The sequence below is a fragment of the Melanostigma gelatinosum genome, assembly GCF_949748355.1.
Source record: "Melanostigma gelatinosum genome assembly, chromosome: 13".
In the NCBI taxonomy this organism is placed as follows: Eukaryota; Metazoa; Chordata; class Actinopteri; order Perciformes; family Zoarcidae; genus Melanostigma; species Melanostigma gelatinosum.
Genome location: NC_136646.1, coordinates 22859982 through 22875445, shown reverse-complemented (window position 1 = coordinate 22875445; position 15464 = coordinate 22859982). Strand labels below are relative to the sequence as shown.

The following is a 15464-nucleotide window of genomic DNA, read 5'->3' as shown; positions in this document are numbered from 1 at the left end:
AGACCATCAACCTATTCCCCGTCGGCGTCTGAAGAGCGACAATTTCAAAAATGCAGCCGTGGAAATCAGATCTTTAGTAGCAGTGACTCAAGCGGCTCACTAGGTGACTGTAAAAAAAATATGTACCGGAGACGCCTGATGCATGCTAATACTTCGAAGAACTACCACTCCGTGTTCCTCGCTCTCAGACACACACACACACACACACACACAAAATATATTAGTTATATACAAAACCTCAGCACACTCAATTATTGTTTTGCACAACACACGTGTACATTTTCCCCAAACGACCAATGCTTTTTTTAATAGATTAGATTTCTCAAAATAATTACATCTGCCTGTGTTACTGTCAGTTGTTCCAGAAGCTGAATGGAGGGGCTGCAAGAATAACAAAAAATAAATGGAATTCAAATGAAAATTTGCTGGACGGGAATTGCAAAAAGAAGGAAAAGACGAGGGAAAGTGAATTTGTTTGTGAAAAAAAATTGTGAAAATTGTGTCTGGGAGCAGAATCAGGAAACGTGTGTGTACATGTCAGCATGTGTGCGTGTGCAGAGAGATTGTTTGTGTGCATGTGCAGGTAAGAGGTAAAATGAGCCGTATGATTCCGGTCCTCAGATGTGCAAAATTGTCGATGCAGCTACTGTGAATGCTGTGCCGTCGACGGTCGGCCCGTCACTCCAAATCATTCGCTCTAAAGCTCACAGGCACATGTGAACACACACACACACAGAATTAAATGAGACACAACTCTTTTTTAAGTCCAGATTTTGCAGAGAAGACAACGTTAACACATGGGCTCAATCTGAAAATGCCTCAAGTGAAAACACGTTTCCACAGAATGTTTTTAGGTGATGTTCACACTGAAACACTTGATTCTATAGTTTGACATTTTGTGAAATATGTTTATTTCCCAAGAACAAAATAAGACCCATCGTAAAACACTGCTGATAATATCAAACAGGTCTGCTCTGCTCACTCTGATCCTATGCTGAGTTTTGATACAACAGAACTCATCATTTAGTTGTTCTCAATTACATGTTTTATTGCCTAATAAGTACAAATGTAATCGTGGCTCATAAATGCTCCCTTAGTGTCATCGCCAGGCAAACAGTTATTCTGATGCTGAGATGTCGATCAAATCACTATCGTACGATCGCAAAGTCGTCTGACGAAATAAACACAAGTACAGCTAAATAGCAAAACCTGGGTTGAAATGGCTGACTGTGCAGATGTTCCACCTCAGGCGGGTGTCTGCTGAAAGGTACGACTGTCAACATTGAAATACAAAGAAGCTGATGAGTAAAACAGCTGCAGTTTAACATGTAGCCACTCCACCGCCGCCGTACAATAATACACCACGGTCAAAAACTCAGTTTGAAGAGTGTGAAGCGACAGACAGTCTCTTCCAAGTCGAGTCACGTGGGGCTGCGAGTCAGCTGGGAGCTGAGCATGTGTGTGTGGTGCTACCATTGGTTTTATCCTACCGCTGTGAAGAGGGGGAGGTGGTTCAGTTCTACGCTCTATGGATCTTCGATTCCGGAATCCAGGATCTAGAGGTCTGCACTGGGTTGGCTCGCCATCTGCATCACCTGACCTGCAGTTATTGACATGGAGAACTGATTCAACCAGACTATACATATATATCTATGATATTGATATATATATATATATATATATATATATATATACATCTGTTCTCATGTCTATCTGTGTGTGTGTGATATTGATTTACATTTAATTTAATTTATTCATATATAAATTAGAAAATACTGCGTTATTTACATTACGGCATGAACTTTTAGGTGTAAACATTACACACAGTATCATGCACGAGGTAATGTTCTTTCATTTTAAATCAGATTCCCGATATTAAATAGTCCTTCTTACAATATTGCTTCAGTTTAAAATACTAAACCAGCCACGGGAAAAGAAAGCACAGCTTCACTAAATCGTTTGGTAATTGCACTTCTGCATATTTTCTGAGCTTCCGGCCTTCCAGCTTTCACTCACCAACTGTGACCTTCCGCTCGTTTGCTGGACAGGAACCGGTGTCGGTGTTTTACGTTAATTAAAACTTCGAGCCCTCAGCAGCGCGTCACGCTCAAACTCCGTGCCTGCCGACGGGGCTGCGGAGCCGCCTTCTGATTGGCTAGGACACTTCCGTATCATTAACCCTTCGTGGCGTGGGTATGCAAATGCTTCAGACTGGTATAGACTTAACTCTGCATTCTTGTGAATCTGTATGCACCAATTTCTGGTGTCTCTCAGGGATTCTGTAGTGCTTCCAAATATGTCATGTCATGTTATGTCGTTCAAACAAACAAACACACACACACACACACACACACATTAGGTCGACATTCCTGCACAATCACCTGACCTGGCATGCCATTTCCTGTTCAGCATCCCGCTCTTGTTGCACCGTGAGAATGCAGCGCCGGTGATATAAAGTGTGAAGTGCGGCAACGTGAGATCTGTCTGTATCTTCTCACCTCAAGATACAGGCTAGGACATGTCACCAGTCTGTCATAGGTTACCGGGGGGAAAATAAAACCGGTTTTATTTTTAAGTGAGATCATGCAACTATAAATTACAACTTCTCATATTTATTGAGGGGGTCTGGTTTAGAATGATGCAATCCTACGTCCGGATGAAATTATGATAGTGGATGATTGTGCTAAACCCCAGATTCATTTTTAATAAATAGTCTGTTTTTCACATTTTGCCCGAAAACAGTCCCTGGAAATTTATATGATTGTTGTGTTTGTTATGTATTGTTTTTAACGTAATCCAATGTGTGTGTGTGTGTGTGTGTGTGTGTGTGTGTGTGTGTGTGTGTGTGTGTGTGTGTGTGTGTGTGTGTGTGTGTGTGTGTGTGTGTGTGCTAACACGCTCCACCAGCTGAGTTAATGTTGTCAAACCCAGTTTTGAAACTCCCGCCCATCGACCACAGTACTTTTGTTTTCAGTGGATATTTATTTTTAATGCCCATGTATGTCTATGTAATAACCTATTGTCACACTTTTCTGCTATTAAAAACAGATGTGACAGCTACTTTTGTTTTCGGAGATCAAAATTGATATGTGGCCTGAATGTGCAACTACAGCCCACTATTTGATTTGAGGTTTTTTTATTTGTCAGCTGGCCTGACAAGATGATAAGAATATCATCCAAGCGAGAAACTTGCACATGAACAAACTCTGCCTCGTCAGTTGACAAAATGAAAGTAGACAGAGTCCGATAAGGAAGGAGAGAACTGTGAGAAGGAATGCAAACCAGTTTCTTTCATGGAATTTGAGTCACACAGTGTGGGAAGTATTAAGAAAACAAATCCTCCTGATACCAATCTGAAATGTATTCTGCTTGTTCTGCTTTGATTGTTAAATGTTACGTTTTATTCCCCGGATTTCCTTTATTTAATTGGCCTGCTGTAAAAAGCACAAGCGAACACTTGTTGTCATTCACCACACTTATGATTCGTCATTTTCCGTACACACGTTGTGCAGAACAATACACGAGCATGCATGCGTTAAAAATGGGTGGATTGAGCGTGAGTGTGTGCTACGACAAAACTATTCAAACTTCAAACAGGCAGCGAGACTTAGATCTTTATTTGGTATTTACAAAGTCACAGTTTACATTTCATGCTTTTAAGACCGTTTCAGATCCTCTGATGCACATGTGTCATGAGAAAGAAAGTCATAATTATAAGATACTTCAACACAACAGTCATAGAAGCAGCTCTTTGGCAGGTTACCCTACATTTGACATAGAAAAGTATCGTGAGTACATCGAAGACTACTTTAAACGTGGCTCTACAACACATGAATTACTTCTTGCTGCTTCACGCGGGACTGTACAGAGCAAACGCACCCTTGAAAGGATTTTAAGCAAGAAGCAGCTCTGGCGTAGAAAGAATAAAGCCGATGTGGCTGAGGTGGCAACCTTCATTGAACAGCAACTGGAAACATCTGGTCTGTGTCATGGTTACAGATGGATGCACCAAAACTGCCATATTTTTATTATCACGTCTAACTTTTCATCTTTTTTTGTAATTTTTGATTTAGCTTGTTTTTGTCTTTGTTATTTTCTTTAATAGTTTGATCTTCGATAGAGTCATGTGGGTTTCTTAACCCTGAATTAAAAGGATTTAAGTAATAATAACAGAAATGTGCTTAAATGTATTTTTTCATTTATATAACTGCATGTACAATATGTTTACACTTGAATAAACAACAATCAAATGCAGACACAGTTATTCAACAATATGTTAGGAGTAGTTACATCTACAGAGTCTTACAGTTACAACCGGCCCTTTGAGGGCGACCGTGATGCTGCTGTGGCCCGGAGTGGACATGAGTTTGACACCACTGCTCTAATGGGTTTGTGTATTAATCCTTCAGACCCATATGTTTAAAACTGTATGTTACTCAGGCTTTTTTTTGGACCGCGGTACAGATTAATTTTATCATTGAATTATTCTACAGGTCTTGTATCACTGTGTTTGCATGTATCCAGCAGCTCTTTGTGGTTATACATACAATGTGTTCACAAAGATGTTTTGGGTTGCTTTATTTTACAGAGGTAAACTGATCCGTCTTGAAAACTGAAACCAGGATGGAGTGGTTCAGTGAAAGTCGTACAGGCAGTGTACAGGTGGGTCAGTTGATCAGGAAAGACCTCAAAAAAGGACAAAACACCCGCCGGCCAGTCCAGATACACTCCTATGGTGCTTCTTTTTGTAGCACAGGCCACCCACTCGAGATCGGCATTGTTATGACAAAAGCTCCCGTTAGAAAACCAGCACCAGGACTTTTCATTTTGCCCCAAAGAAAATTCACTTGAACAGTCGTTCACCCTGTCCATACTTTTGTATGCAACTCCAACATCAGCTGAATCACACTCAACCTCCCAGTAATGGCGATCGGTCAGACCCTCTTCACACAGAACTTGACAGTGTACAAATCTCTCTGGATTCTCAGGATACGGCTGCTTCTCGTGAACATATGTTGCCTTTTTGTTCTCCTCTGACAAAACTGCATTCAGGCCTGCTGTGTTCAGGTCCAGTGTCAGATCACATGCATCTGTAATGAAGACAGGAGAATCAATTCATTGGTGGAGTACTACTGCTGTGTGAGTGTGGTTCTTGATCTCCTATTGCTTTAGCACTATCCAATTAGAGATGTGTTATATCTCAAATAGCACTCAAAGCAGAGTGGCACTCTTTTTCTCAGCCTGTCCATGATTTCTCTATTTCACGACCATAGACTGTCTATAATAAGTGGTCGTAGTCACCGTGACGTCACCCATTGGTTTGTGGACTGTGGTTTTGAAGCCTCGAGCATTTTGGCCGTTGCCATCTTGTTTTGTTGCAACCAGAAGTGACACAAGAGGGTGGAGTTAAGTAAAACTAAACACTGAATATTTAGGCAACCAAAACAGTTCAATAACTTTCATGAACTGAGCACACACTGATAGAGTTAAAGTTGTAAGATGAAAACTGACAAATGGCAGAAAGGAAAATGCTGTGGTAGCAACCTGTCAATCACAGTAGCCCCGCCCTAAAGCATCCCCTGCTTTATGACCTATGTCATTCTAAATATGAGCATCGTTTACCCAATGAACATCGTGCTGTATTGAAGAAGACTTAAAACTAGAGATGTTCACAATGTTTGATGATATAATAAATCAAGTGAGAAGTAGAGTCATTTTCTCATAGACTTCTATACAATCTGACTTGTTTTTAAAACCAGAAGAGTCGCCCCCTGAGGGCCGGTAGAGACCTGGAGTTTGCCGCCAGACACGTTTTTTGTATGCTATCACTTAATAAATACACAATAATATAGTACAGTGATAACAGAACCACAGTCCTGTGTAGATAAGTGCCCCCTACTTGACATGATATCCTCATATCCACATTTAACGATACATTCATGTTACAACATCCCAGCTTTAGCATTTCATTACAATAATCACATTCTTACACTGTCTCAGGAGCTGCAGGTCAAACCAGAACTCTTCATTTTGGTCCACACTGATGGGAAACAGAGGGGCAGCAGGTGACAACATCAACAATATTGTGACACATGCACTTCAAATCGAGCTCAAATAAAGTGAATCTTAAGAAAAGATCTTGGAGTCATGATAGAAGTGAGTGGACAGCCTGTTTGAGCATACTTGAGCTTCTCCAGACTGTAGCGTGAATCCTTCTGTATTTCAGTCAGCAGCTCGACTCCTTGATGTGCCAGGTGATTAAAGCTCAGGTCCAGCTCCCTGAGGCTGCAGTGGTCAGACCTCAGAGCCGAGGCTAGGGCGGCACATCCATCTTCCGTCACTTTACAGGACGACAGCCTACAGAAATCAGGCAAATTACATTTTAGGCTTGTGTTACATGCCCTTATCAGCAGCAATTTTTTTCAAAAGAAGGAGAAAAGAAGTTGAACCCTTAACATGGCAAATATTATTTTTAGAGATAAATTTGAGACACTCGTTCTCTCACACGCTACATGTACTTACTCCGGCCTCCAGATGTACAGGTTGGACAACATGTTTGTTCTCAGTACAATACAATCCAACAGCAGCACAACCGCCAAAACGCCCTGACTCAACACCACTCTTTCAACGAGTAGCTGAGCACGATATCCATGAACGTCTATAGAACTCAAATGTATTAAAGAGCGACACTGTTGTGTTGGCGTGTTACAAAAGGCTAAATCCAGACATATCAATGAGCAGAGTCAAAGTGAACGAGAGCAGTGGCGGACTCAGGCTGTCTGGGGGGCACTAGATGATACTTTATTCATACTTCATGAATAAAGTATCATCTATCTATCTACTTTATCATATTTTCTCCACTGGTAGGACACCCATGAGGGCACTTCGTCATATTTTAGCCACTGGTAGGACATCCAAGAGGGCACTTCATCATGTTTAATCTACAGCAGGAGAATCCAAGAGGGCGCTTGATTATGTTTTCTCAAAGGCAGCCTTGAGGAAACTTGATCATCATTTTTCTAGGGGAGGGCAGCCTCGAGGGCACTTTATCGGGGTTTAGCAACCGCAGGGGCATAAAAGAGGGTACTTCATAATGTTTTCTCCACTGGAAAGGCACTCTAGGGAACTTTATCATGTTTTAGCGACCGAAGGGGTATCAAAGAAGGCACTTTATCATGTTTTCTCCACTGGAAAGGCACCCTCGAGGGCACTTCATCATGATGTCTCTCCTTGAAGGGCACTTTTGCGGCGCTTCGTTCAGCCATAGGGGTACCAAGGGGTTATATTTACTGAGTCCACCAGTGAAACAGCTATTCATTACACTGACCTTAGCGTTTTCAAACGGTTTGGGATCTTCAGTGCAGTACAGAGCGCCGTCACTCCTGAGTCCTGCAGGTCATTGTAGCTCAGGTCCAGCTCTGTCAGGTGGGAAGATTTGGAGCTGAGTACTGAGGCCAGCTGCTCACAGCCTTCCTCAGTGAGCCTGTTGTGACTGAGACTGAAAGACAAATGAAGGAATATCATTCAATTGCTTAATAGTCTATTTAAAAATGTTTACAGATGACAACCTTTACTTGGTGTAGCACGTTGTTTCATCAATTATCTTTATACAATTTGGTTTTTCTGACTTGATGTGAGTTCATGTTTGTTCTACTCAACATTCACCTTGTCAGACATAATTCTTTCCATTAACATACTTCCTAATATCTATTGTGTTTGGATTTTGGGATTTGCATGATAATGCAGCTGTCATTGAGATTGATGTGCAACGTAATGCAGTGTTTCACCTCAACACTTCCAGAGAACAGTTCGTGCTCATCAGCCCAGTAGAGAGCATCTTCATTTCTGAGTCTTCAAAATTGGTGTAACTCAGTTCCAGCTCTCGCAGGTAACATGGGTTGGATGTGAAAGCCGTCATCAACTCCTCACAGATTCTTCTAATACCAGGATTTCTGTTGAGTCTTTTGGTACAGAGATGATAAAAAATGGCATTCAATTTAGAAACATGTACTTTCCAGCCGGACCAAACTGACTTGTGATCCTCAGCACACTGACAGCAGCTGCATAAAAGTATGCAGTGAGGTGTTACATTGCACAGATATTTGATTCAGTGTCAATATGGTAAATATTGCTTACAGTAATATAGTGTTGTGTATTCACGAGGCGGACGCACATGTAGTGTTGTTTACTTTATTCGGCCATGGATAACTCTTAACTCAGTACTGCGCATGCGCGCTAGTTACTATGAAAGGACCGTGTTCACTGAGGCCCAAAAAGCATTTGTACTCATTTCAACCATGTAACGTAATGTGATCAATACACCACATATAGCTTCAACAACAATGATCTATCAGGAAGTATTCATACAAAGACAACATGACTGTTTTAGCAGGACAGCTGTTCCTACGGTGTGGATAATGTCTTTATTGAACAAAGACATCGTTTCTGCCAAAGGACATAGACTTTACATTTACCTTGTATTCATACTTCAATGTTTTTGGGAAAAACATGTCTGAGACTGACCTGAGCTTCTCCAGTTTAGGGCTGTCTAGCCCAACAGAAAGCAACGAGCATAAGGAGCCTCGCAGTGCGTTTCCACTCAGCTCCAGTTCCCTTAGTTTTGAGATGAATGACTTGATAGCTGATGCCATATTTTCGCAGACTGGTTGTGCACCTACTTTACCTGAGAGGCTACAAACAAAATGTGAATAAAAAAAAAGAAATATAGAACTATGACAAAATGATCTATTGTTTTCTGTACTTCACTGCTTCTACAAATACATAGAAGGTACTAAAAAGAGCAGAAAAGAAAAAACAAATAGAATCACAAAAGAAAATAATAAAATATAAGAATAATAGTTTTACTAACCTCAGAGCTTCTAGTTTACACTGAGAGTTTAGCAGTCCATCAATCAGGATCTCTGCACCTTTGTCATCAATGACATTATTCATCAGGTGCAGTTCAGTTAGCACAGAGTTTGGCATTCGAAGAGCTGAGGAGATTGTTGCACAATGCCAAACACCAAGCCACAAACCAGAGATTCTGTGGAAATGAAAAAAGAATCAAGACCAGATCAAGTTTTCGATGCACGCTATTCATTCACTATGCAGGGATGCATTCTGTGTACTTGTGTGTGCTTTATTAAAAAAAACCTGCCAGCTCAAATATCAGCTCAAATTGTCAAGTGACAAAATGATTGTATGCAATACAGATATACCCCAATCAGGGTAGGAAATTTACATGTGTTTTTGGGGGCAATTTTTGCCCCCACTGACTGAAATCCAGGGGCATTTTCAAAAAATTGGGGCACTTTTTGAAACTTGTGAAATAACATTTAACCTTTGTTCAAAATAATAAATATACTTATTTAGGCTTACAGTATATGAGCAATTGTCATCGAATGGCAATAATAAGACTATTAGGCAGTAGTCTACATATTCAAAGTGTTTTCTTAGATTTTTTGTTTTATTTATTGTTGTTATTACATTTTTTAAACAACTATTAACAATTATTAAGTCAACGATGCCTTGATTACATATACATCATTCATTGTATGGAATTATTGAGAAAGGTATTTTTGTAGCACCTCAAATATTGTGATATTACCCATTATTGTCCTGAACTTATGCATTCGTCATTGTGTGGAATTGATGAGAAAAACATTTTTATAGCACCTTAACATTTTTAAAAATGTGCCATTTGAAGGTACAAATTCAGTTCAGAGTTTTTACTTAGTAAAATATCTTAATTGACTGTCAGTCAGGTATTATTCATTTCCAGCAACCCTCAAATCAAAGAATAAAGACACTTTACGCACAATTTAGGTGTATTTTCCCTTTAACTCACGAGATGCAGGCAGCATGTTTTATACTAAATGTGAATATAATTAATTTAATCTAATTACCATTATGCAATATGTATTTGCATCTTTGTTGACATCTTATTCTGAAAACCGGATGTTCGTCTGAAGAAACCGAATGTTGTCTCACGTTAATCTTTCCGTTAACTTTCAAAGTCCTTCGCTCGCTCACGATCTGCGCCGTTTGAATGAGTTTACCGTGAATTTCACCATATAGGTGCACTAAAGTGTAAGTGTCTGCTGAGTTGACCGCAGTCTCGCAGTCACAGGTCTGATTAAGAAGCGCTCCATTTATTTATTTGTTTAGAAAGTTCGGGGGCATGTTTTGCCCCTCTCCTAGTGATATCAGGGGCAAAATGATATTTCTTAGGGGCAGTTTTGCCCTTTGCCCTCGTGTATTTCCGACGCTGACCACAGTAGAAGCAACCAACCCACCTTGCTTTTCTGCTGTTCCTCACGGCTGGGACAAGCCTAAAAGCACCTTTAGCAGATGGTCTGTATTTCTCCAGGTTGAATTCATCTTGAGGCGTATTTGACATCAGAATTGAGTCGGCCAGAGCTGAGCACTGAACAGGGGAGAGCTGTGTTTCTGGATAGTGGTCTGGTTTTAGATACTCCTGCACGGTTTCATGCAGGGAATTGTCTTTCAGCTCGATCAGGCAGTGAACAAGGTTCAGACATCTCTCAGGTGAGCAGTCCGCTAAATCTATTTCTAAAAGACTTGTCCTAATTTCCTCAACAGCTGCAGAGTGGTTCTCTTCCTGCTGAATCAAGCCTTGGAGCAGTTCTTGTGTTGATTGTAGGGACATGCCAATCAGGAACCTGAGGAACATGTCCAGTTCTCCTGTCTTTCTCGGTGTTGAATTAGCTATTGCAATTTCAATCAGCTCAGGCAAAGGTAAATCAATTGGATGTACATCCAAGGTAGACTTGAGCCCTTCCTCTGACCCTTTGAGCAGGAATTCTTTGAGGACTGGGGAATCTATCTTTTTACTTGCAAAGCTGTGGTACACATAGAGAGCAGCAAAGTACTCCTGAACTGTCAGATGCACAAAGCAGCAGAGTGTCTTTCTGTTGAACACGCTCTCTTCTTTGAGTATCTCTGTGCACAACCCACTGCGAAGTCCAGCTTTGTGTATGTCGATGCCATATTTTTTCAGATCATTGCCAGTAAATATGATTTTTCCTTCAATCAGGCATTCAAACGCCAATCTGCCTAATCTAAAGATGAATTCTTCATTTGACTTGACGATGTCCTCTATGTCTAACCCGTACTGGTTGTCGTACTTTTTGGTAGTTACCTGCATTTGAATGCAAAGGAAGTGTGTGTACATCTCAGTAAGAGATGTGGGTATCGTTATGTCTCCATCTTTAGTTCTGTCCATTTTTGGCAGCAAATCCTCGAGAACTTTTGCCGCAATCCAGCAGAAGATAGGTATGTGACACATGATGTATAAGCTCCTGGACATCATGATGCTGTCAATTATTCTTTCAGCAACTGCCTTGTCCTTAACTCTCTTCCTGAAGTACTGTTGTTTTTGTGGATCGTTGAATCCTCTGACTTCAGTCCACTTGTATACATGTTTGCGAGGGATGCGCTGAATGTGTCCTGGTCTGGAGGTTATCCAGACAAGAGCGGAGGGAAGAAGGTGCTCCCTGATGAGGTTGGTCACCAGAGTGTCCACTGACGATTTCTTCGTGGCATCCGTCAGTAAATCGGTTTTTCCGAAATCCAGTTTAAGCTGGCTTTCATCGAGACCATCAAAAATGAACAGAACTTTGTGATTTTCAAATATTCTGGCAACTGCTGCAACGTCTTTAAGGTTTGGATGGAATTCTCTCACAAGTGACTCAAGGCTATGCTGATCTCTGACCAGGTTTAGCTCCCTGAACGGTAGCACAAAGATGAAGTCCAAGTCCTGATTGGCTGTCCCATCTGACCAGTCGAGGATGAACTTCTTCACGGAGACAGTTTTTCCAATGCCGGCAATTCCCTTTGTCATCACGGTCCTGATAGCTTTCACGTTCCTTCCGTCATGCCCGGATGACTCGCTTTTAAAGATGTCATTGCAGTTGATTTTAATGTCCTTGGCTGTTTGACACCTCGCCTTATCTTCAATCTCCCAGATCTCATGTTCGAAATTGACACGTTCACTCTCTCCTTGTACAATGTGAAGTTCTGTGTAAATCTTGTCCAGTGATTGTTGATTCTCAAGATCTTCTTCAATGCCTTCAAACTCATCACTGAACTTATCACTCATATATTTTTTGTGCTTGTTGATGACTTCTTTGACGACATCTGCTGCAATGAAAGAGTGCAGTGATGTTTGATGAAGCAATTTTTTCAGCATTTGAACATCTTATTAATTCGTATTAAAATTGCAACTTTTATCTACAAGCTATGCTCACAAATAGACGGAATTTGCCTGGATCAATGTTTTATGGCTGAATAGTTGCTGACATGTTTGCACAAGTTGGTGTATTACTAAACTAACCATTACAAAGATTATATTATCACCATGTTTAGACCAGAAAGACCTCACTTACCATCGCATATCTTCAGCTGAATTTTCTGGAGGATTCTATAGAAAGCAGATTTGGCTTTTACACATGTGAGGGTCGTGTAGAGCTTTCTCATCTGGTCCTGGCGGGTCCCGGCTACCATGATGTTCTCGTACATCTCTTTATGCATTATGTTCTGCTGAAGCATCTCATCCGCTATTGGCATCACTAAAACGACACCCTGGATGAGATTAGCCCGGTTTTTGTCCACCCAGTCGGCTTCTTTTAAAAAGAAAACAAACACGTGATGAATGGCCTCTAAAGCATGTGCATGTTTTTGTGATTGGCACCAAGTTAAATCAAGATTGCCACCATAAACTATAAACTTGAACTCACCTTTGTCCTCTTCAGGATCGTCTGTTTCAGTGAGCTTTGTCCCACTCATTTTGCTGTATTTTCCCCCGCCTGAGTGCAGAGCATTGGCTTCCCAAGGATGCTGTTTCTTCATTGTTAGCTCAGTGAATCTGCCCTTTGGAAAGTATTTAAATATCAACAAGTTGTCTTTGGACCAATACCATGCTCCACGTTAAACATCGCTGTCCTCAGACAAACTAAACCATCTTTCATTATGTCGTTGCTTTTCAATAGACGTCACTGCCTTTGGAAGTAAAAACACGCTTCTGATCCGAATCCATCTTGTGGTAATTATCAATTTGATACATATTGGGTCAAAAATGTGTTTGATTTGTTACAGTTTCAGAATATATTTTTCCGTATTTACTGCAAGAACAAATTCACAAAACTTGTTTTGTTTTGCAAGTAAAAGCAGCGTCCGTTTGATCTGTATTTGTTATTCTTAACGTTAAACATCGTTACGTTAAACATTGTAGAAGAAAACATTTGTAATAAAGCATCTATCTTCCCACACACACACACACACACACAAACAGGCATAGATTCAAATGCGTTGTTTTACCTGATGTAAGCTGCAGCAGGAAACAAGACTGTGTTGTACAACAAGACAGCATCTGTGGGGGACTTTTCCTCATGCACAGGAAGCCAAACATTTGGTGGGCGGACCCAACTGTGTGTGTGTGAGTGTGTGTGAGTGTGTGTGCGTGTGTTTAGGGAGGGACTAAGAAGAATTTTCCGTTGCTGCAAAGATCTCAGTGATATCCTGCAGTACAGACATAAACACAGCAGGCCTCTGTGTTCATGTTGTCTTCAGGTTGAGGATCTTAGCAACTCTGCTGTGATAGAGTGTATATAGTTTGAATGCTGCGACTACTACTACTACTACTACTACTACTACTACTACTACTACTACTACTACTACTACTACTTGTTTATATGCATTCAGAAATAAGTAGGTTGTGTCGTCTTATCTGTCATAGGGTATCGGGCATATTTTAGTGGAGGCAGCAGGCAAATTCATCATCTTATCATCGATTTACAAGTGCCTATAAAAGTATTTTGCCCCTTTGGAACAACAAAAAGATTGTCATGTCACCCTTGTACTATGACACATTTACAGTCCAATACGTTATCACTCGTGCTGCCAACTGTTTTTTGAACTTTCAAAAGATTCATAAATCATGAGTCAGGTCACAGTAACATTCATGATTTTAATTGGCCTCCAAACATCAAGAAGGCGGGCAGATGCCAGAGCGAGAGAGATTTCTTAGAAATGAAGGTGCCTTCATGGGGCTCCGCCTCCAACGCTGCATCTAATTCTTTTTATACATCAATGGCGCGGGCAGGCGGACGGGCCAGCTAACTTAACATAGCTGTTAGCTTAGCTGTTGTCAAAAATGGCGGGTCAGGACGGCATTCCGCCTCAAGAAAATCTGAAATCGGAACATTTGAGCAGAGAAAAGTTTCTATTTATACCTCCAAGTCACCAGGACAGTGGCCATGCCCTTTGCAAAGCCTGGAGGGTAAGAATGTCGTTCAGCACAGGAGGGTACAACATGGACCTTCATCACCAAGGGACAGACAAAGGCAGGAAACGTCTTACTTACTACCCCCCCCTCACAAAATTAAGATGACAAGTAGACCTGAGTTTTTAAGCGCACATTTATGAAAGGGGTAATTCCATACACATCCATTTTACAGGAGGGAAGGGACTGAGGAAGCAGGTCACCATTCTGCCAACACTTCACTTCAAAACTTTAAATTTAAACTTTACTTTAAATTTTTTTTTTTGCCTTTTCCTCACCCTCTTTTCATAAGCTGTCTCTCCTCTGCTGTCAGCTCTAATTAGGTCACTGTGTGTGTCGGTGTGATTGTGGGTTTGTGTTTTTAAGTGGTCTTAGGAGGCCCATCACTCCGCTGTGGTTCCCCACTGGGTCCTGCTGGTCGAGGGGAGACACACACATACACACAGACTATTGCTGATGCTGCGAGTGGGCATTCGATGTGGGTCTAATGGCTCCCGTTACAGTTGCACTCCCACTCCTTAATACACAGCATAATATCAAACTGTGCCTGGCAAACAGCACGAGCACAACAGCAGACCAAATGTCACAAATGTCGCTGTAGAAATATGCGCACTATCTGGCTTGTGGGGGAGAAAATAACTCTTATGTGCTCCGGAGAATAATGCCCGCAAAACAATAACCAACTCCTGGGTGAGTACACCTCATTCATCACCATATATTGGGAGGAGCTAAGTATTGAGTGTAACGACCACAAATGCATCACAAGTAAAGTCATTCCACGACACAGTTTAGCTTTGCATCCCTTAGAGGGGGAATAAAAAAAAGTGTCCCAAGAGAAATATTTCCTTAGTTGTGTCAATAGTGCTTTGAAGTTGTTTTGATCTCCTTAGTTACCGTGTATTGTCTTTCTGTTGAGTTTAAAACAGGTTAAACTTGCCTGATTCAGAATCTGATAAGGCCCGGGTCAAGACTCAAATCAGATAAGAGTTAGATCGGTCTGGATACAGTCCAGTTAGTCAGGCGCACCCTACATACAGACAGTCTATGTGTTCAAGCTGGTGCTAATCCAGGTCACACCTACCAGGAGGCAGATTTATCATTTTTTTTCAGTGGTCCTGAAGCAGGGGACTAAGTTGGGGGGCTCGCGATCTATGGAATCGCT

General features: G+C 41.2%; 1 protein-coding gene across 1 annotated transcript; it reads right to left on the bottom strand.

The window, feature by feature from the left end:
* Positions 1–4941: 4941 nt before the first annotated feature.
* Positions 4942–12121, bottom strand: LOC306786733 (NACHT, LRR and PYD domains-containing protein 3-like; the record flags this gene model as incomplete). The annotated part of the gene is made up of 8 exons (XM_079281579.1): positions 4942–5090; positions 5983–6040; positions 6184–6357; positions 7328–7498; positions 7788–7961; positions 8524–8691; positions 8870–9043; positions 10296–12121. The coding sequence occupies 8 exons, from the start codon at positions 12119–12121 to the stop codon at positions 5076–5078; spliced, it is 2760 nt and encodes a 919-aa protein (XP_079137705.1). The 3' UTR covers positions 4942–5075.
* Positions 12122–15464: the final 3343 nt, after the last annotated feature.